Source organism: Bombyx mori, chromosome 16 (assembly GCF_030269925.1).
Source record: "Bombyx mori chromosome 16, ASM3026992v2".
Lineage (NCBI taxonomy): Eukaryota > Metazoa > Arthropoda > Insecta > Lepidoptera > Bombycidae > Bombyx > Bombyx mori.
In genome coordinates, this window is record NC_085122.1 from 10,212,758 (window position 1) to 10,236,858 (window position 24,101).

Below are 24,101 nucleotides of genomic sequence, written 5' to 3' on the forward strand. Positions count from 1 at the left end.
TTCTCACAAACCGAGTTGACGGTGAATTAGCTGTGCGTTTTCGCTTTGATCATCCCGTGTCAACATTACTAGCGGGCCTCGTTAACAAGCCAACCGATACACGTCACCGGGCAGGAAAGAATGCCAGCTATGTTACACGGCTAGTGTCCTACCGAACACTTCGTCAACTACAGCAGATTTGCTAATGCTAATGATTGTGGCAATTGGTGCAAAGTGTGTATCGGGTTCAACCGTCCAGATAACTTTCTGATTTCTTAGACGGGTGGAGTAGTTCACGGCACACCTGGTGTTAAGTGGTTACCGGAACACATAAAATATATTTTTCTAATTGTGCCTTAACAAATTGTAATCCAATTTTCTTCTACACGACTTCAATACAACACATCAACTACACTTAAGAACGGACGGTTTACGGACGATAGTTTTACGTGATAACATCGGTAGCAGAATTATCCAAACTGCTAGATCTGGCGTCACGCAAGAAGAGAGATAAATGTGTCACAAGCCAACGCTGGGGCCGATCGTGCCTCTCTATCGCTTGTTCCGTGCCCTCGCGGAACGTGACACTTTTTCGTGTGTGCAGCCTGTGTTCATTTACTAATATATACAGTGGTTTTTACGGATGTTCCGTTATAACCATGCATCCGATTGACTTGAAACTTGGTGTCCATGTAGGAAATACATGTCGACGCTTGAAAGACAAACGCGACAATGCGTGAACTTTACAGTAGACTAATTTAAATTTAAAATACTTGAAAAAAATCTATTTTAACGAATCTAGCTGTAGGATTGAAATAATTTTAATAGACCTAGAAATATATATTTTTTTGCGCATCGAATATGGTTATTGCCTATCATTTATGTACAAAGCAGTTATTGTTGCTTAGTCATGTTTGCCTTTCAAGCGTCGATGTGCTTAATGGATAGGCTAATATTTATATGCGTGTTGGACTCTCTAATAATAATTACAATAAATAATAATGTTAATTTTAAATGCCCAGCGAAACGGGCGAGTACGGCTAGTCGATTTATATGACGTAAAAAACGGTAATAAAATTTCATTAAACATTTATTTATCGATCAATAAACATTTTGTTGCATTACTGAATGTGTTAATAATCGCCAATGTACAGAATTAGCACAAAATAAATTCACAATACGTACGAACACATCCTTAATGACTAAATAAGATATGTTTAAATGCATCTCGCTCGCTGTTATTAATCATAATAAAGGTTTATTTTCTATTTGTTTTGTGATAATGCGGTTCGTGGTATGAACAGCAATTTGTATCTCGGCGAGCGTAAATCAAATGTTTGAAGCGAAAGCGAAACAGTGCAACGCACGTGTGTCGTCCGTTGTAAGGATGGCACGTGCTGATTTTCGTAGGCTTATTTGTGTTTTAACGAAAGTATTTTTTAATTCATTAGTAGAAAAATATTCGATTTACTAGCTGACCCGGCAGACTTCGTAGTGCCTCAATTGATAAATAAAAGACCTAAACTTTTGTATAAAATAAACTTAAAACAAACAAAAGGAATCCGTCCGACGGGGGACACATCAAAAGAAAAACAAAATTGTTATTTTGATTTAATTTCGAGCATTTTCATAATTATCTAACCTTTTAAACCTTCTCTGGACCTCCACAAATAATTTAAGACCAAAATTAGCCAAATCGGTCCAGCCGTTCTCGAGTTTTAGCGAGACTAACGAACAGCAATTCATTTTTATATATACCTATATAGATTGGTGGCACCTGCATGAGCTCGTGACCGTACGATTGACTACCAGAGGTCCTTATTAATCCAATTTCATTATAATGAGTAGTGTATTGAGCATTCAGTGGTATAGGGGTGTATACATACCTACTACATACATTGTCAGAATCATAACTAGAAACTTAAGTGTTATTATTTTGGTAACTGTAGCCAAACGGTAAGTAATTTCGATATGTATATTTGTCCGTACATCACAACTATGTTAGTCAGTAATGGCTGTTCTTACGAAATTTGGGAGGTTGGTGTATTTTAAAAACGGCTACACAATTTTGTATTCTAAGTTATAAAACAAAATTGTTAGGGTTGGCACTCCGTGGATGAGATTGTTTATTTATTTTTTATTTATTTTATTACGTTTTTCCTACCCTTAAAACTGGATCGTATAATTTGAAGAAACAGAATGGTAGTACCTTAGACTTACCACTAATAATTACGTTATTTATTACTACATACTTCATTTTTACTTTTATTATTCTTTCATCAAGGCTGTCATAGGCGGCGTTTATTTGGTATTTACCTAAAAACGTACCTGGATTTAAATCACGGCATAGTCTCACAAATATTAATCTACACCGGGCGTCTTCTACAAACAGTTAAATATGCAAGTGATTTGTAAAAATAAGTGATTGTTTCAACCCTACGGATCGTAACCGGAGTGGTGCGACACCTTGTTAGATTTATAGCGTTCAATCAATTCGGATTTATTGCTGAGGAAGCAACCGAACTCTTCTTTTGTCAACGATATCTTTATATTTAGTACGAACGCGGTAATTAGATAGTACGTAATTATATTGTATTTTGAATTTGTAACAAAAAGAAACAGCGATGTTGACTCGAATTCAGGTTCTTTTGAATTTGACTTCAGGTTATTTTGAAATGTGGACGATTCTCGGATCGCGTGGAAATTATATGTACCGGATATCTCTTGGGGAGGAATACTTTCAGGAATTTTAGGATGATCGTTTTTGACCACTGCATCATCCACCAAATCAGTAGAGAGAATCCGATATCCACTCATTGGTACATTATTTTATCCACGGAACGTTTCAAGAGGTGAACTCAAATAGTTTTTTATTTTTTATTGCTTAAATGGGTGGACGAGCTCACAGCCCACCTGGTGTTAAGTGGTTACTGGAGCCCATAGACATCCACAACGTAAATGCGCCACCCACCTTGAGATATAAGTTCTAAGGTCTCAAGTATAGTTACAACGGCTGCCCCACCTTTCAAACCGAAACGCATTACTGCTTCACGGCAGAAATAGGCAGGGTTGTGGTACCCACCCGCGCGGACTCTCAAGAGGTCTTACCACCAGTAGTTCCTCTGAGCATTTTTTTTGGGTTATATGTTATTCTTGTTTTTTAACTATACGTTTGAGACTTGGACCGCGAACTCGTTGACCAGTCTGAAATAAATAAATAGACCTGATGATTAGTGGTTACTGCTGATACCGGACATCAGCAATGCTAGAAGCATAGCTGAGCTTGCCCCGCAACTTTTCACTAAAAGTTGTTTCGAGGGAACTGGTACTATTTTGAGTGGTTAGTAACATTTTAACAATAGCAGGCGTTCACACGGGAGTTCATAAGAATTTTTTTTTATAATTACGAAAAAAATAATTGAATAATTTAATTAGACAATAAAACAATTACATAATTATATTTAACTAACAAATAAAATAAAAATAAAAAACAATTAAAAAATTTTAGTGGCGAATTAAGGTCCTACAAGGAAACCTTATAATATGACCTCGCCGCTTGCAATTACCGCATTCACACGACGAATTTGAACATCTCTAACGACCGTCTATTTATAAACAGCACATTTGGCAGGTATATTGAATGATTTCAACTGGAGTGGAACGAGTATATGACACTTTGGCTGCGCGTGTCGATCCCAACGATATTTATTGTTCAATAAGTATTCTAGGAGCCGATAGACGTATGTCAACGTAGAGTAATTAAATACGAATAATTATGTAACGACGTACTGAATTGTCCGAAGATAATTGCTGACGTCGAAACCAAAATATAATCTTTGTAAAAATCAATGTGGAATGGATTCATTTTAGTTTTTTTTTCGAATGCATTTTTTTTTCTCTTTTCCTACCTATGCTGATGGCCTTCTGAGGCTATTTCAGTTTCACCCTAACGTGTAGGTGAGCTCACGGGGCTCAAACTGGGAGAGTTGCTAACACTGGCCCTAGCAAGAGCAGTGCTTCGCAGAATCTACCACCGGATCGGAAACGCGACCCACTGAGAAGATCCGGCGAGAAACTCAGTGAGCTGTGCCTATGGGCTAATTCACTCGTCGAGCCCTTCGTCGCAAGCGACGGGTTCGACGAGGACGATGACCGGTGCTTGTGGTGCCTAAAAGCACCGCTAATGGATTGGGACGAATGCATAGTTTTTGTTTGCAATTTTTAGATCAATAACCGGTCACTAGTTCGACGAGCGAACTAATCCATAGACTCGGTCAGTCTCGATTCCGATCCGGTGGTAGATTCAGTGAAGCACTGCTCTTGCCAGGGCCAGCGTTAGCCAATTCTCTCAGTTTAAGCCCGTGACCTACCCGTCTTGGCGTAGCTGGAATAACCTCTTAGGCTACCAGTGAATAGGTACGGAAAAAAGTTATTCGTCACGAAATTTTTAAATTATCTTTAAAAAAAGGTGAACGTAATCTTTTTAAATCATGACATCACTAATTTTATGTGTTATGACAAAAAAAATACAGAGTAGACACGCGAAAAGCTGTTAACATTTCGACGCATAGTAAAATCGATCGTAAATAGATATGTTAATTCCGTTTTTATGATATAATATAGGTACATATGTGAGAATATAAAAATATGAATTATAATATGTGACGTTTTCTTGAAACAATATTTCATCGTTACAAGCATGAAGATTCACAAGTTCAGTGATTGGTTTTGCACCTTGATCACAAATAGAGGACATAGTAAGCTTGTTTTAAAATAAGCTTTGACACTATGCTATAGGTTCTAAGTAATAAAAAAAATACCGTTGAATTTATCCTTCACATTGAATAAATCAGATAAACATATATTTCGCAGCAAATGATAGAGACAAATGGAAGAAACCGGAGGACTGTCGGGGGCCCAATATCCCAAAAAAAAACGTATTAACTTAAATTAAAAGAAAAATAGAACTACTAGGAAACGAGATTAACATTTACATTTACTACATATGGTATTTATCGGAATTGGGAAATAAAGTACTTTTTTTTATTTACTTAATTTATTTATTTTATTTTTCAGAATATTACCTATGATCGGTAACTACTAGATAGATGTAGATTATACTAATATTATTTAATATACGACAGATCGTGAGTAGGACGTATTTTATGAAAATCCATACCGCTATATTATTATATTCTTCCTATTTCTATCTTAAATCACCTGTACCCGTTAAGTTAATATTTTAAAACAAGCGTTAAGCGGTAAACAGTGGCTTGAATGTGCACCTGTCATTGCTGAGGTCCAAGGGCCACGGCGACCACATATTACTTATTTTATCTCCATTCAGGTAGACCGTCGTCTCATTTGCTTAGCAACGTCAAAAAAGTACTATTGTATGTATGTTTAGTGCTATTTTAGAGATAGGTGGACGAGCGAATAGCCCATCTGACGTTAATTGGTTAATAAATGCCACCACTCACCTTAAGACATTCGTTAGTCTCACTGGTATAGCACAACGGCTGCTCTACCCTTCAAACTAGAAATCATTATTGTTTCACGACAGAAATAGAGCGGATGGGATAGTACCTATCCGTACTGGTTCACAAGAAGCTCTGCCAGTTAGTAGTATATAAAAAAGGTAGTGTTGTAGTATTTGGTAGTATTTGTTTGTTTTTTTTTTAGTTTATGGCCTGGTATCTAGACCTTTAGGCCATGCAGTATTTGGTAGTGCTTAAAAAAGTTGCTACATCACATAAAACAAATTTTTGTAGTAGTTTAGTATTTGGTAGTGCTTAAAAAGTTGCTACATCACAAAAAACTAGTATTGTAGTAGTTTAGTATTTGGTAGTGCTTAAAAAAGTTGCTACATCACATAAAACTATTATTATAGTAGTTTAGTGTTTGGTAGTGCTTAGAATTGTTGCCACATCACATGACACAAATTTTGAGTGTGAAGTTTGATTAAACTGGTCACATTTTATACAAATTCACCGTGGTGGTTTATTACGATTTGAAGGCAAAGCGAGGGTGATTTAAAATTTTATGGAAGACGAAAATACAACCGACATTGTCTTGCGCGTTTAGTTTTCATCGGCCGTCTTATTTATAATCGAAGTGTTGACAACTGCCGTTGAAATTGCCCGGGCCATTCTCGGTTCCTCCTATTACAGCAATTAGTTGAGTGAGATGTCCGCTTCTGCGTGGACGTTGGCTTTAATGCTTCTTGTGTTTTATGTTACCGGTTTTTTGTGTCGTTATTCTTAATTTTTATCTTTTGTTATTTAGTTTGTTTAAAATTTTATTGATACGGTGTCTCTTTTCAATATTGTGTCGATTCGTAAAGAAATAGTCTGATGGTTTTTAATGCGCGTTCGATTTCCCGAAAATTCGGAAGTAATTAGTGTTTAGTGTTGGCAACTCTAACAGTTTTAAGGGAAAATGTATCTTATTGAAAACTGAACTTTGAAACTGAGCAGAGGTAATATTGATTGTCCATAAATTGGGTTTCAAATTTATAAATACGAATTCCGGTACCATCGTAGAATAGTTTAGGAAAATTGGTAATTATAATTAATTGATTATTTTAAAACTGAGAAGATGAATAATAACGGGATAATATAATAGTAATAATAGTGTTGGCAATTTTCAATGTCGATATTGGAAAAAAATCAAGCATTTGTCGGAATCGGAGAAAAATTGATAAAATCAACTTGAAAATCCATTTAAATTTTAAATATCAAGTTAAAAGCTCGCCAAATATAAATTAATCTGGTCTACTTTGATCACAAAACGTATGGTTTGTAATATTTTATAGAATATAACGACAGAAAATTATTAAGTTAAGGGCTCCGAAATTCAAGGAAGAAATTTCGAATTCAACTCATAAAGTACCCAAAATCATTAAATTTTAAGTAATTTGGTGAAGAGAATTATAGTTTTCACATCAGAAGAGTTCTTAAAATTATCTGATCCCACGTCTAGTTTTAGAATAAAAGTTAAATAATAGATACAATTTTATTATTATTAGGTACTCATTACCGTTTACCGAATCAGATCAGTCCTGGCAGAACGACTTTTGGTAAACAAAATGCTATGACTTTTTAGCTCTTGATATATTTATTCCCATTTATACGTACTTAGTGATGGTAGAGTGTATTCTCAATACACACGGGTGGGTATTATCACCCTACCTCCATGATTGTGCGTACTTAGTGATAGTAGAGTGTATTCTCATTATTTATTGCTTAGATGGGTGGACGAGCTCACAGCCCACCTGATATTAAGTGGTTACTGGAGCCCATAGACATCTACAACGTAAATGCGCCACCCACCTTGAGATATAAGTTCTAAGGTCTCAGTATAGTTACGACGGCTGCTCCACCCTTCAAACCGAAACGCATTACTGCTTCACGGCAGAAATAGGCGGGGCGATGGTACCTACCCGTGCGGACTCACAAGAGGTCCTACCACCAGTAATTACGCAGATTATAATTTTGCGGGTTTGATTTTTATTACACGATGTTATTCCTTCACCGTGGAAGTCAATCGTGAACAATTGTTAAGTACGTATGTCATTAGAAAAATTGGTACCCGCCTGCGGGATTCGAACATCGGTGCATCGCTAGATACGAATGCACCGGACGTCTTATCCTTTAGGCCACGACGACGACAAAAAATAATAAATAAGTAAGTATTCTCAATACGCACGGTTGGTTATTATCATTCTACCTATTACTGCCGTGTAAAATATCTAGTAGGCAGAATTCTGTATTCTCGTTTGATATATTTTAATTTCGGATTTCGTTACCAGGTGTGTCGGCAAGTCAGTGCCCGCGGAGTAGCAGCGGATTCATTTTGTCACAATCGTTGGTGGAGAGGCTCGGACGAGATCACGAACAGCCGGGTCTACCTACCCTGCATCATCCCATCAGAGATGTAAGTGTAATGATTATGATTAATTTTATATTTTAACTAGCTGATCCGGCAGACTTCCTAGTGCCTCAATCGATAAATAAAAGACTTAAACTTTTGTATAAAATAAACTTAAAACAAACAACAGGAATCCGTCCGACGGGGGACATTTCCTTCCTTCAAAAAGAAAACAAAATTGTTATTTTTATTTAATTCCGAGCATTTTCGTCTTTATCTACCTTTTAAACCTCTCTAGACTTCCACAAATAATTCAAGACCAAAATTAGCCAAATCGTTCTCGAGTTTTAGCGTAACTAACGAACATCAATTAATAGAGAAGATTATTGATGAGCCACCATATAGATTGATTGATTATATCAATAAACTTTTTTTTTATTGCTTAGATATGTGGACGAGCTCGCGTGGCGTTAAGTGGTTACTGGAGCCCATAGACATCTACAACGTAAATGCGCCACCCACCTTGAGATATAAGTTCTAAGGCATCGATATATTACCACTGGTGGTAATAGGTCGATGTTCTAAGGTCTCAAGTATAGTTATTAGTTAACACGGCTGCCCAACCCTTCAAACCGAAATGCATTACTGCTTCACGGCATAAATAGGCAAGATGAACTAGAATATAAAAAAAATTACAAACAACATGACAATTATCTATATATTAATACGTGAAGAAATTTTTTTATATGTATCCATATTTACGAAAATTGCGCGGACGAAGGAGTATGAAATTTCTCTCACTTATAGAGAATATAGAGAAGGAGTGCGAAATGTTTTTTTTTAAATTATGTATAAAAAATTATTAAATCAATAAAAAAAAAACATTACACACACTACCAATATTTGACACACGCATGCATACTATTCGTTTATTGTCAAACTTAGTAGACTAAGAGTTGGCTGTATCCCTGATATTTTTGATATTCGTGAGCGGCGCTGACTACTTACCATTAAATAAGCCGTATGCTTGTCCTTCTGCAACAGCGATATACAAAATGACTTATTTTACGATTTACCACTTAGTAAAGAGCTGATTTTTGGTTTTGTTTTCTTCTTTAGAATTCGACATGCGAACGCAGTGCGTATTCGCCGCTTCAGGCACTCAGCGAGAGTACTTGCCGGGACCACGGCGCGCAGCCGGCGCCTCCACCGCAACCGACCTTACCGCGAGTTCAAGTATATAACATAATTTAATCACGACAATTTTTTTATAAAATCTAAATACGCGACAACCCTAAAAAATATATCACGCTGGATGATGTATTTTTTTTATTGCTTATACGGGTGGACGAGCTGACAGCCCACCTGGTGTTAAGTGGTTACTGGAGACCATAGATATCTACAACGTAAATGCGTCACTCACCTTGAGATATAAGTTCTAAGGTCTCAGTATAGTTGCAAATGCCCCAACCTTCAAACCGAAACGCATTACTGCTTCACGGCAGAAATAGGCAGGGTAGTGGTACCTACCCGTGCGGACTCACAAGAGGTCTTACCATCAGTTATTACGCAAATTATATTTACTATGCTTCATACCTTCCGCGACAACCCTAATAGATATTAAAAAATATATCACTCTGGATGACGTATTTTTGCCTTACTTCATACATTGTACAGGAATCTAAAAGGTGTTATGGAATAAATAAACTAATAATTTCAAATACTTCTAAGAATAGGTACAGGATTTGTCAAATTTATATTTATTGCTTAGAAGGGCGGTCGAGCTCCTGGACCATAAAGTGGTTACTAGAGCCCATAGACATTAAAAGAGCAATGTTCATCTTGAGACATGAGTTCTAAGTCTCAGTTCTATATTACAACTACCTTTGAAGCGGAAACATGTTATTGCCTTGTTACTACTTATTTCTGCCGTGATGAGTTTCGGTTTGAAGGGTGGGGCAGCCGTTGTACTGTAAAAAGTGAGACCTTAGAACTCTTGTCTCAAGGTGGTGAATATATAATAAAAGCTCTTAATTCGCTTGGTATGGGATGGAATAAATGGGCGTTAAAGGACGCAAAAGCGATCACGGATTAAGGGAATGTAGTCATTGTAGTTAGCCCAATAAGAAATAGTATTCTTCTTTTTCTCCACCTTATCCCACTATGTGGGTCGGCACAGCTAATTTTTCTCTTCCATTCTCTTCTATCCGACCTCTTGCCTCTCTACCTTGCACTACCATTTCCATATATCTCCTAATCACATGCATCTTCTCTCTACGCATCACATGTCCATACCACGCTAACCGTCCGCTCTTTAATCACTACATAGTATAAAACAAAGTAGCTTTCTCTGTCTCTATATCTTACGTATGCTTAAATCTTTAAAACTACGCAACAGATTTTGATGCGGTTTTTTAATAGATAGAGTGATTGAACAGGAAAGCTTATATGTATAATAAGATCCATTAAACAGTGGAGAAATCAATAATAAATTACAGTTTCCGAAGTGAAGCGAGGGCGGGTGGCTAGTATCCTATTAAGAACTAGTATTAATAATAACAATCTCAATTAATAACCCTCTTAGAGTTCGTCGCAAAATGTGACGCTTCACCCGGCGGTGTCGCGATGCACGGCGACCCTCGAGCTGGCGGCTCTCTGGCGCAGCTTCCACGAGCTGGGCACAGAGATGATAGTCACGAAGGCCGGGAGGCGGATGTTCCCAGCGCTGCAGGCCAGGCTGGGGGGGTTACTGCCCAACGCCCAGTACCTACTGCTGGTCGACTTCGTGCCGCTGGATGATAAACGATATCGTTACGCTTTCCACAGGTTTGCATCATACACGAATTAATAATTTATCCAGTGGCCACGTTAACGCAAATACATAGGTGCACACGATCGATATTGACATGAACTTTTTTCTTAATTATCGAATTTCGACCATAGACCCTGAAAGCCTCAGAATCATTTATGTAATTTTTTTGAGAGAAAGGAGCTTGTGTTTCGAAAATGTATATTATATTGGTAACATTCAAGCCAGTCAATAGTAATTGTGTAATTCAGTAATTGACTACATACGACATACAACTAATTGTATAATTGTGATAAAAATAATAATTAAAAAAATAAACGAGATCAAAGTGTAAGAGTAGTTATAATTATGTCTACGACTTGCAAAGAAAATACAATATAGCTATATAGCAAATGGATATACAAATGACATCTATATATTTAGTATGTATTTATTTGCCTATCTGTCAATAGCCAAAATGGGCTGTTCTGGCTTCACCTTGGTTGATGGGTAAATTCACGAGGCTCAATCCGAGAGAACTTTCTAACATCTGTCCTTATCGGAGCAGTGCTTTGCAGAATCTACCACCGGATCGGAATCACGACCCACTAAGAAGACCTCGCGAGAAACCCCGTGGGTTGGCTCGTATTTCTCAAGTATGCATGTCTAATCCGTAGCTCCAGCTGGGTGGTGGCGGGTAAAGCTGACCCGATATCTCCGCCCAGGTTCCACCTGCACCCGGACTCGCCGGCCCCAGGCTCGCATTGGATGCGCCAGCTCGTCTCCTTCGACAAACTCAAGCTCACCAACAACCAGCTCGACGACAACGGACATGTAATATTAAAAAAAATACAATTCGATAGGAAAGACTATTTGGTTTAAGCTTAATTTCGCTTAATACGCGACATTTATCTTTGTAATTAAAAGTCCGTTTTATTTGGTACTCGTAAGGCATTTTAAATTAACATTATTATTTATTGTCATTATTATTAGGGAGTCCAACACTCATATAAATATTAGCCTACCCATTAAGTACATGTATTTTCTACATGGATACCAAGTTTCAAGTCAATCGGATGCATGGTTCAGTAGTTATAACGGAACATCCGTATTAACCATTGTAGATTTATATATTAGATTAGCATCAACAGTTCGATGTTTTTAATTGAACTTAAGAACTGTAACTATACTTGAGACCTTCGAACTTATATCTCAAGGTGGGAGGCGCATTTATGTTGTAGATGTCTATGGGCTCCAGTAACCACTTAACACCAGGTGGGCTGTGAGCTCATCCACCCAACTAAGCTATAAAATAAAAGTTAGTTTACCCCATTCAAATAGCTTAAAAAGTTTTTTTGTTATGATACTTTTTCCAAATTTTAAACTTTAAATGGCTCTCGGTAAAGTAGCAAAAATGTTGCTTATACCAAATATCCTTACACCCTTCGATATGTATATTCATTCAGAAATATGTATGATAAAAAATCAAATGTGTGATGAAAATGATATCTGCAAGATTTAGAAATTTGTCGTGATTTTTGGTATTGTGAACTCGCATGGGTACCTACCTACCATCACCATCCCACCTATTTCTGCTGCAAAGCAGTCATACGTTCCGATTTGAAACCTACCCTTCAGTTCCAATTGCGTTGTACAACGCAATTGGAACTTCGGCCACATGTCTCAAGATCGGTGACGTTGTTCAGGTTGTGATATCTGTGGACTCTAATGTCAAATCAAATCAAAAAAGATTTATTCAACATAAATGAAAGTACATACTTGTTGAACGTCAAAAGAACTACCGCCAATTCTCAAGAATTAGCCTCCGTCCCGAGAAGAATTGGCAAGAAACTCAGCGAAAACGTCTTTTTTTTTTTTTATGTCGATATAACACTAAGAAATTAGAAAAAAACCGTCAGATTTACAGTAGAAAAATTAACGCTTTCGCATAAACAAATCGATTTTAGTGAATCGACTGTTAAATCAAAAGTGATTTCTTCTTCCGGGTCGTCGTACTCCCTTACGGGGGCACGGAGCGGGCGTCGGGGTAAACCCCACTGCCCGGGCAGATGCTCCCTGCCACACAGGACAGGGGTGATGTGAAGCAGGACGAGAATAAGGAGGGGGGGGGGGTGCTGTTCGTAGCGTGCACGGCTACACTACATCGACAAAATATAAATACATATATATAATACGATGGACTGGTTTGGTGACGGCATGATGCCCGCGGAGGAGTCACCCCAGCGCCGGCTGTTGAAAAGGAATTCTTAAATCGCTTACTTCCGAATTACCTTCCATATGAATTGAAGCGACCAGAACCGAAACAACAATACTCCGTAACCTTTCAACATTTGTTGAACGACCAACGTACCAAAAGACTAAAGTAAAACAATCACGCTAATTAATTTTGTATGGTTTAAACTGTAATTATTTGGGCCTAGATTATCCTGAACTCTATGCACCGCTACCAGCCGCGTTTGCACGTGGTGTACCTCCCCGGCGAAGGCCAGGCCGCTACTCCGGGCACGGTGCCCTACAGGACGTTCGTGTTCCCGGAGACCGGCTTCACGGCGGTCACGGCCTACCAGAACCACAGGGTGAGAGCATCGGATATACAAACAACAAACTGCAGTCGCTTGGGACTCAAAGCGCTTTTAGGGGTAAAAACATAGGGAAGATTTTCAATCGAGCGGCCGAAATTGCCGGGTAGACCTAAGGTCCGAATGTTTTTTTTTTAAATTACTTAGTGGAGTGGACGAGCTCACAGACCACCTGGTGTCAAGTTACTAGAGCCCATAGACATCTACGACGTAAATATGCCAGCCCCTTTGAGATATAAGATCTAAGATCTCAAGTATAGTTACAACGGCTGCCCCACCCTTCAAACCGAAACGCATTACTGCTTCATGGCAGCAATAGGTAAGGTGGTGGTACCTACCCATGCGGACTCACAAAAGTTTCTACCACCAGTAAATCGTCATTGTCCGGAACTTGTATATAAACCAGCTTATCTTGAAAATTTCGTTAAAATCTTTTGAATTGATTGTGATGGCACCACGATCGCGTTTAATGGAGTTTAGTAGTAAATAATCAAGAACCGAAATTTGATGGTGCTTATTTCAGATAACCCAGCTCAAGATAGCCAGCAATCCGTTCGCAAAAGGTTTTAGAGATTGCGACCCCGACGACTGGTAAGTTCGATTGCACAGTTAAAAAAATAATTATAACACATCTAAATACTTCGTTACATGATTAACTTTTTTGGATTTAAGTCAAATAAATATATATGTACAATAATTGAAAAAAAAAAGCTTTTTTTATAAATTTACTGTTTTGTCATCGGTCCTTGATACGTGTGTAACTTTGTAAGTTTTCTAATTGATTGGAGGTCTTGAAGTTTATTGAAAAGGCCGTTGACAGATTAAGTTACATGGATAAGTTAAGTTACTTAGATACATACATAGTTACATATAGATAGATTGAAATCATGTTGTAAAAAAGTAGCACGCTATACTCGTATCGATGTAAAAGGACTTTAGGCATCTTACAAATTCTGGTCTTTGAAGAGCGAGTTATGTCAATAAAATAAGATTAGGATGCTTATTAATTTACTTACTATGGCTATTTGCTTAATTAAATTAAAGCTAGGGCGATTTACAAGCTGATCCTAAATTGTCTAAGAATACTTAGTTGATGATATAATTAATTATAAGTTTCCAATTATAATGTTGATCAGAAATATAATACATACTTGTAAAGAAAGAATAAATATTAGTGAAGTAAGTTAATATCTATAGGTATACGCACAAAAGACGACAATAATACTGCAAAAGGGAAAATTAAATAGTACATTTAATTTTACTTAGTTTTATAAAAGTTATCGAGGGTTAAGATAGCCGTGTTCGCATATGTATGTGTCCTTGCTTCTGAATCGCAGCCGCACGGAATATCTTAGAAGATGCTGTTATATACAATCAGCAAAATTACAACACTATAAACCTTACGATTTTTATAATTTAACCCGACTTAAATGACTCTTCTGTGATCCATATCTTTCAATACCGGGCACTTCAAAGGTAATTTAGTGGACATTTAAGAGGCGATTTATAACATTTTTTCCCTTCGGTCTCGGCGAAGGGAAACCGGTCGTGTCGCCCATAAACGTCAAACGTAACTCTTTACTGGTTGTGTAAAGCTAAGCCGTAAAACTGAATTGTCACCGGCTGCTGAAATGGCGCTATGGGGGACGGATTTAGGACATTTGCAGCGAGGGGCGTGAGTCACCGTCGTGCATGAGTCTTTACTTGGATATTTATAATATACTAGGTGACCCGGCAAATTTCGTAGTGCCTCGATCGATAAATAATAATAACTAAAATATATAATAAATAAATAGCTAAACTTTTTATAAAATAAACTTAAAACAAACAAAGGAATCAGTCCGATGGAGGTCACATCAAAGGAAAAACAAAATTGTTATTTTTATTTGATTCTGAGCATTTTCATATTTATTTACCTTTTAAACCTTCTCTGGACTTTCACAAATCATTCAAGGCCAAAATTAGCCAAATTTGTCGAGCCGTTCTCGAGTTTTAGCGAGACTAATGAACAGCAATTCTTTTTATATATATAGATTGTGTGCGGTGTATCGTATTGTGAGCTATGCACAGGTATGTGACTCCATCTTAATTCAGCCACAAAGCGAAGGTCCAATTAGAAAGTATGAATTGAGATGCCGTCTTGTATCTCTTGTCGTTGCTGTAAATTCTGAATATAAAGGGTATGCAAACTGAGCTTTAGGCAAAAATCCTGTATTGTTACGTGATTATAAACATAAAAACAATACTTTAAACAGCTTTTAATCCACATTATATCTTGTTTCGGCATTTCAATTGTTAAGTAATCTTCTTTTTTTAAATAAAACTAGTGATACCGTCTTTTAAATCTGAATCCGGGCCAGTTTGAAACATTGTCACATGATTTACTGCAGTCAACTGCGAGTCGTAGCTTGTACCACAAAATGTGGCTTCGTTTACTCAATCGTAAAATTATCGATTGTCAATGATGCCCCCATCCGCATCGGAAATGAACAAACACGTTTTTGATGACTGCAGGCACAGTTGTGTGATCAGAACGTAACAATTTTGACAGTAGGTAGGCAGCGGCTTGGCTCTGCCCCTGGCATTGCTGAAGTCCATGGGCGATGGTAACCATTCACCATCAGGTCGGCCGTATGCTCGTCTGCCTGCAAGGGCAATAAAAAAAAGTAAAGATCATGGATTCGTTTTTTTCCCCTACTTATTCGCCAGTAGCCGAAGAGGCTATTCCATCTACGCCCGGATGGGTAGGTGAGCTCAGGGGCACAACCTGAGAGAATTTGCTGACACAAGCCTTAGCAAGAGCAGTGCTTCATTGAATATGCCACCGGATCGGAATCGCGACCCACTTAGAAGATCCGGCGAGAAACTCAGTGGGCTGTGTATGGTTTAGTTAGCTCGTCGAACGCTTCGTCTTAATCGACGAGTTCGACGAGGACGATGACCGGTGCTTGAGGGTCCTAAAACCACCGAGAGTTAATCCGGGGGATCCGACAAGACATGTTTCTGGCGACGGTGGCTTTGCTGCCCCGTCGCGATCGTATAAGAGATTAGTTTAAATTCGGTATTGGATAAAGCGTAGAGATTATTGTTCAATCACTTATACAATTTGATTTATTTAATAGAATTGTATTTTTATCATTACCGGACCTCAAAGAAAATATAAATAGTCTTGATCGATTATGTTGTGTTCTATTGTAAATTAAATGTATTTCATGCTTCTCAAAGTTTATGAATAATTATATTCTGACTCCCATTTTTTCCTTTAATTCGTGTACTTAATTACAAGCAAGTATTTTAACGCACGCACACAGAAAAAGAAACACCCTCATTCTTCTTATTAAAATTTATATTCCTATTTTCCTAGTTTCTGTGCACCATTGCGTCCTAAATAAACAGCTGCCACCCTACATAACTTCACTAGATGGAATTACGGAAATACGCTCCGAATCAATTTCTTTTAATACAGAAACACTAAAAATTAAAAGAACGCATTTGTTCACAACGTTCAAATCCTACTATGATCGTACTAAAACAATTAATTCAATAACAAATATTAAAAACTATTAAAAACGTGATCCACAACGACCGTAACTCGCTCAACACATCATTAAGAAACCGAATTTCTATCTAACAACGCTTATTGTAAACAAACAGGCCGTGTATATTTCTTGTATGTATGTGCGGGTGTTTACAATATGATTGTTTAACAAGCGTTCCGGAGACTGCATTGGTTTTTTGAATCCCAATAAATCTTCTCAGAAGTACAGTGATTCGATTCTGTAAATTTTTTTGTTTGTTTCCAGTAGTTTTATTGAACCAATCGATGCTCTAGTGAGATCTAGTTGGTGAGGTTGCCGTGCTGTTGTATGTTGTATCTGTGAGATATCAAACCAATTCCTAAACGCATTCGATAGCGGTAATTCTAAAATGTCGCTATCTCGCTCTTTACTCAACTTCCGTCTCGTCTTTTTCCTAAGTGTTCGGCTAAGTGTGCGCTCATATTAAATAATACTTATTAATTAATTAAGTGTTTTAATCGATATATGAGTCGACTATTATCAAAGCCGGCAATCAGACTTTTGGACAATGATTGGTAAATCAGAAAAACGAATTATTGACTTTGTATTCCATTAGCAGTCACAAAACTCTTCGGAACGACATCTTAGATAAATAACAGGTTAACTATTAACCTTTATTTAATGCAGGTTTTGAACCGTATTCTTTGAAGGAGACGATTATATTCAAATCAATCTGTATTGACATATCAATAATATTTTTTTGTCCAAATGCACAGATTGCCACCTTTGATAATAGACGACTCATATGAAAGTGGCGACGACGATGTGATCCGAACCCACGCGTGCAAAGCACCAATTAATTAATTAATTAAATGTTTTAATCCATACTAGAGGTCCCGTAGTAGTCGAAATTCGACTATAATTAATTGGAATTGTCAGCTTATACACTATTATTATTGTATTTTATACTTCTATAATCACAAATTTCGCCAAGACTACACTATAAAAAATATTAACAAAGACAAACAATATTTAATCTATTCTCAATTTGAGAACAGAGGCCAAGAACAAAAGTTTGACAATAAATAGTATGCATGCGTGTGTGCGTCAAATGGTATATAGTGTGTGTAATGTTTTCTTTATTGATTTAATGTATATTTTATGCATTATTTTAAAAAAATAGTAGCATTGTGCACTTCTTCTCTATATTCTCTATAAGTGTGCAAAATTTCATACTCCTCCCCGTCCGCGCAATTTTCGTAAAAAGGGATAGTTTATATATAGGATAGGATAGTTTTTGCTTCACGTATAAATTTAAAGATATGAAAGTATCAATTAATCGCTTTTTTGTTGTTTTCTTTGGCTTGTGTCAGTCCGAAACTTTGGGGACTTTTCGAATCAAATCGGTACATTTTGTTATTTTGGGATGAATGGTCCGCTATTGACCCGGAGGCCTTTCTAGGACGGATGATGTCGTGAGCTTAGCCGAGATAGGAGGGTGGGGGTGTATCACTGCTTTGTGACGGGCAGAATAACAATTCGTGTTTTTTTTCTTTTTTCTTTTTATTGCTTAGATGGGTGGACGAGCTCACAGCCCACCTGGTGTTAAGTGGTCACTGGAGCCCATAGACATTTACAACGTAAATGCGCCACCCACCTTGAGATATAGGTTTTAAGGTCTCAGTATAGTTACAACGGCTGCCCCACCCTTTAAAATATCTAAAAAAAAGTCCGCGACAGCATATGTCTATATGTTTAAGGTTGGCTCACTATAACGTTTTTTATACTCACCAAATTTGTTCTAAAATAAATTGTGAACTATTCCACGCGGACAAAGTCGCGGGCAAAAGCTAGTTTAAAATAAAACAGATAGATAGTTGACGGCACTAAAAAAATTTGGTCGCTAATGATTGCATTTTTTTTTCTACGAGCACCGTAAACAATCATAACATTTCTAGAGATTCCGAATCATAAATATCTCAACGCAACTGTCCAGAAAACGCATTATTATCTCATCGGGGTGTTTGGATCATTAATATTATTCATGTTACACGCGAAACTAATAAAAGACTCGCATATGAACAAACAGACGGACCAAAAAAAAAAGTTATATCTGATGCTTCCTGGTATTAATCGATTTGTGACCGCGTCGAGATGTGTGCGCCATTTGTCGTGCGCTGTCAAAATAAAGAAGTAGTCAGAAACTCCGCCCATGGGCGGCACAATATTGTTTTTGTTTAACCGGTGACAAAACAAAATTAATATTCACACGTGATTTAAGAATTATTAGAGGCTCTTTTATCTACGAATGAATATTTGGAGCGAAAGGCACACGTGATTTTGATTAACAATGATCCACATTATAATAGAATACTTTTGGCCTAAATTTAAGGTTTGCTTTGTTGTAGATTGTATTGAATTATAATTATTATATATAATTATATTTTAATTATTGTATTGAATTATTACTGCTGGTAGGACCTTTTACGAGTCCGCACTGGTAGGTACCTGCTCACCTTGCCTATTCCTGCTGCGAAGCAGTAATGCGTTTCGGTTTGAAGGGTGGGGTAGCCGTTGTAACTATACTGAGACTTTAGAACTCGTATCTCAAGGTATGTGGCGGCATTTACGTTGTTGATGTCTATGGGCTCCAGTTACCACTTAACACCAGGTGGGCTGTGAGCTCGTCCACCCATCTAAGTCATAAAAAATATAAGAAAAAGAAAGATAAGGAAACGAGAAGATTATTTTAACATGCGTTTATTAGCTTAACGTGTTTAAGTCTCAGAAATATAAGTCTCAGAAACGGAAGTTAATGTACTCAATTCAAAAGTTTCTCAACTTTTTTTTTATTGCTTATATGGGTGGACGAGCTCACAGCTCTCCGATGTTAAGTGGTTACTGGAGCCCATAGACATTTATAACGTAAATGCGCCACCCACCAAGGCTCAAGAGATATAAGTTCTAAGGTCTCAAGTATAGTTACAACGGCTGCCCCACCCTTCAAACCGAAACGCATTACTGCTTCACGGCAGAAATAGGCAGGGCGGTGGTACCTACCCGTGCGAACTCACAAGAGGTCCTACCACCAGTAAGCCAACCAACCACCAACCAACCAACCACCAACTCAATTCAAACGTTACGTAACTTTATTTACGTAAATTTTATTCCTCTAATCGAAATTCTGTTGGCATTGGGTGCGAGAGTTTAATAGAGCGCTCACAATCGCTTACCTGGTTTCCAGTCCACCCGAGCAGAGTCAGCAACGTGGGAGCACTCCCCGGCGCCGCGAGTCAGCGCCGGAGCCGTGCTCACAGCTGGCCCAGCCCTACGGCGGCGAGCCCAGTACCTGCGGCCCTCTCTACGCCGCACACACTCACCCCATGCGGTCTGACATTTTTTCACTAAACAGACGTTGCACCATCAACGGTTCGAAGCTTTTTTGTTTTTTGTCAGGAGGAAATCGCCGGACTTTCGCCCGATTGAGGGCAGGGCATGTCGAAGTCGAACCGACTAAAAGCTCCTGTCGCTCAACAACTAGCATCCAAACCTCGCATGAGACAGAACTCATGAAAAGGCAAAGGGGAGAAAGTGAAGCGTTTAGTGCGGGGTACATCTCTCCCGTCACCCTTCCCCTCGGGACGCCGGACTGGCGGTCGTCGGCGCCACGACTACCAGCTCTCTCGGCCGGCACGGCTCAAAGCCAGGGTTTATTTCTGTGGATAAATGAAACGCACAAGCGAGACACGCGTGCCAGACCGTTCAAATTTCATCAAAGGTGTTGGATGCAATGGAATTTAAACGTTGTGGTAGATAAGCCACCACAAGGACGTGGTAGTAAGGCGCATTGTGAGGCCACCGTTCTGGTTTGTTTTTCGGCTACAAAGCACTCATTCTTTCATTTGAGTCGACTATTATCAAAGCCGGCAATGTGACTTTTGGACAATTATTGGTAAATCAGAAAAACGAATTATTGACTTTGTATTCCATTGGCAGTCACAAAACTCTTCTGATCGACATCTTAGATAAATAACAGGTTAAGTATTAACCTTTATTTAATTCAGGTTTTGAACCGTATTCTTTGAAGGAGACGATTATATTCAAATCAATCTGTATTGACATATCAATAACATTTTTTTGTCCAAATGCACAGATTGCCACCTTTGATAATAGACGACTCATTTACTGGTGGTAGGATATCTTGAGTCCGCACGGGTATGTATCACCACCCTGCCTTTTTCTACCGTGAAGCAGTAATGCGTTTCGGTTTGAAGGGTAGAGCAGCCGTTACACTTTTAAAACTGAGACTTAAACTTATGTCGCGAGGTAGGTGGCGGCATTTACGTCATAGATGTCTTTGGGCTCTGGTAACCACTTAACACCAAAAAGGCCGTGAGCTCTTCCACCCACCTAGGCAATAAACAAAAAACATCTGAATTTTAGGGCAGGATGCTTTAGGCAACTAACATTGACACCCTATGTCGTTATGTAGACAAAAGCATGGACTCTCTATCTGTATGAGCGTCTTTATCCAGTCAATACGTATTGTATTTTGTCCAAATTAAGCTAATATTTAAATAAATCTTGATTCTAGATATCAACCACATTCGAGCCACAACAGCGCGTACAGTGCTTACTACGCTCATAGGTAGCTCGCTGCAGGAACGTGTCTGTGATGTAAAGACAACATCCGGGTCCACAGCTCGCGGCGACGAACTACGTGTCTTCCGAAAGGGCCGGCTTGCAAACGCATGGCACTGTCCGTAGACCCTCAACGTTGTCCGGTACGTAACTCATCGCCGCGAGCTGTAGTTGGATGTATAGTTTGTAATGATGAACGCAACGAAGATCTTGTTCAGTAGGACTTAGATAATGAAAGGATCGATGCAAGTAATGGTGGCGGATGTTTAACACAATTTTAACACAAATGTCTTCACGACATTAGTTCAAACAGGATCAGACCTGATAATATTTGCGATTTCCATATCGTTCCAAGGAGTGCAGTATCCGTGCTGTAGTCTATGGACTCCTTCCATCATAACCGTAGTATGTTTGGAAGTTAAATGAATAAAACTTCAAATCAAACTTTCGTGTATTCACCCTCAGCATTTTCAGTATTTGTACCGATTTTAGCTCAAATTCAAAGCGCTTCAGAACGATTGTTCCCAAAGTCTTCGAATGTTTAACTCAACAGAAAATTAGCTTAAAATCGATAACAAAATTGCAAACGAGCCTAAGTGAATCGAGTATGAATGTCATATGTTTGACCATTTCTTGCATCAATTATTGTACGTAGTTAAGGCACTGGATGTCGTTATAATGGTAATGTCGAAACAAAATAACGAATAGTAAGTATATTAAGATATATCGTTGAGTAATATATATATATTTACATAATATAATGAAAAACCAGTTTCACAAGATCTGTGTAATATAGTGATTATAATTTTAAATAAACAACTACTGAAATTTTTATAAGAGATTTTATAACAAATCTGTCACAGGAGAATAATGAAATCTATAGTTTTGTATTAGGTAGAATGTATTTTGAAATGGTTGTTACCATTAAAATAAATATTACCAAATGATATAACCAAAGGATAATTTAGTTATATGTAAACTTTAGATAATAGTTACGTTTGGATATTTATTAAAGAAAAAATTCATTAAGTAAACGAAATAGCACTTTTATTTACATAGATATAATATATTTCCTATATTCATCATGTTTTTCCAAAAAATATAAGTTATATTGTTATGAAGTGTTTTGCAGTGAATTTTATTAGTGAATATGAAAATATAAATAAATGAATGTTTTTATAAAACCGAAAGAAATGTTCTAAGTTTCTTTTTAAGGAATATATCGTGAGTGATTCGGTAAAACTCAAATTTTCATAGACAGCAATTTCAACATTTTAACTTAATCATACATTTTATGTTAGAGTTATATGTACAAGTCCTTATTCTAAAAAACAAACAGTTAGATTAAATAAAAATAGTACTGCATCTGTTGTGGTAGTCTTTCGATTTGTGGCGTTTTGTAGTGTGATTTTTCTGATACAGAATACGTCATAATGTGATTGACTGTAGCCGCTCCGGGTTCGTCGCCTTTCTCAACAATTACTTTGTTAGAAACTGATTCCTCATACACTTCGCCTACCAATTCTGGCTCTGGATCAGAAAATGGCTCCATTGAACATTCTCGTAGCATCGAAATCGCCTCGTAAAATGATGGCTTCTGACTAACTGGTGCTTTAGAGTGTTCACGTTCACTAAGCGGCGATCGAATCTGTGTTTCGTACGGATAGTTGTTGGGAGTCGTCGGACTAGAGGTCTGTGGCACAAATTCGTAAGGCGGCTGGGTATAGTTATCATCATCATCGGGATAGTAAAGCGCGTAAACATAGTAAGTGCTATTGTCAATTGGCATTTCTATTTCGTCTTCGTCTTCCTGATCCAAACTTATGTTATGACATGTTTTATTTTTGCTCAGATCACAAACTTCACTCAGCATAGATGCAAGATCATTTGTGTTCTTATTAGTGGCTACCGCTAAATCAGTCAGGATTTCTGGGTCAGGATTAAATTCGATTCCAAATTTATCGGCGATTTGTTGTGCGGTCATCATTTTGTCAATAGCTATGTTTTGAAATTCGTTAGTGGCCTTTATGTGTTTCAGAAGCCTCATAATCAACTGACTGCTATCGACTGGTGTTTCTGTAGATCGTTTTTTTCTGAGATTGTTGTCTTCATGCTCTTTTTCGTACGTGTTTAAAGCGTAGGTAAGTAGATTAGCCATTTCGCTTTGAATTGCTTGTGTTATTTTATTTGCTGCTATTTTAATGTCTTCGAGCTGTTCTTCGATTGGTTTATCGGATTGTGTAGCTTGGTTCATCATTGCCACTGAAGACGTAGGATATAAATCAGAGTTTGGTCCCAAGAAAAAATCCATCCAATCTTGTTTTCCTTCATCTTTGGTTACCTCATCATCGAATTCTGTTTGGTTTTCATGAATATTAGAGCTTTCTATATTTTCAGTAATTGGAAGTTCTTCAATTGATACTGTTGTTTCTTCGTCGGCAAATATAATTGAACTCTGTAATGGGATATAGTTAATTAAATATTTTGAAAAATCGATAACAGTAAAATCACTAGGTGAATACAGTTTTATTAACAGCTCACAAAAAAGTACTAAAAAAATAATTACAAAGAGATAAAATTAACTTACTTGGACAATTAGCCCGAAGATTAAGTATATAGGTGCCATGATGCATGTAAAATGAAACCCGCACACGTTGTACGGTTTTATATTAGTTTTTATCGAAAATTAAGAAACGATTTACTAAA

At 37.6% G+C, this 24,101-nt stretch overlaps 2 protein-coding genes across 2 annotated transcripts in view; one reads left to right on the forward strand and one right to left on the reverse strand.

The window, feature by feature from the left end:
- Positions 1-22,434, forward strand: part of LOC101746193 (T-box transcription factor TBX1) — a 48,579-nt gene extending 26,145 nt beyond the window's left edge. Inside the window, exons 2-9 of the mRNA XM_038016300.2 lie at positions 7,790-7,914; positions 8,968-9,084; positions 10,433-10,674; positions 11,314-11,470; positions 13,078-13,233; positions 13,760-13,827; positions 19,999-20,142; positions 21,349-22,434. Of these exons, the coding sequence (XP_037872228.1) occupies positions 7,790-7,914; positions 8,968-9,084; positions 10,433-10,674; positions 11,314-11,470; positions 13,078-13,233; positions 13,760-13,827; positions 19,999-20,142; positions 21,349-21,406 (1,067 nt within the window). The 3' untranslated portion in view covers positions 21,407-22,434. The remainder of the gene's footprint in view (positions 1-7,789; positions 7,915-8,967; positions 9,085-10,432; positions 10,675-11,313; positions 11,471-13,077; positions 13,234-13,759; positions 13,828-19,998; positions 20,143-21,348) is intronic.
- LOC101746987 (uncharacterized) lies at positions 22,421-24,029 on the reverse strand. Its single transcript, XM_004927601.5, has 2 exons — positions 23,983-24,029; positions 22,421-23,850 (listed from the first exon to the last, which is right to left on the reverse strand). The coding sequence occupies exons 1-2, from the start codon at positions 24,019-24,021 to the stop codon at positions 22,735-22,737; spliced, it is 1,155 nt and encodes a 384-aa protein (XP_004927658.1). The 5' UTR covers positions 24,022-24,029; the 3' UTR covers positions 22,421-22,734.
- Between the last annotated feature and the right edge of the window lie 72 nt (positions 24,030-24,101).

Excerpts from the sequence above, each read along its gene's own strand:
- LOC101746987 (XM_004927601.5), bottom strand. The coding sequence starts at position 24,021 with ATGGCACCTATATACTTAATCTTCGGGCTAATTGTCCAA. Across the intron at positions 23,851-23,982 it reads TCTTCGGGCTAATTGTCCAA|AGTTCAATTATATTTGCCGA; the intron begins GTAAGTTAATTT and ends ATCCCATTACAG.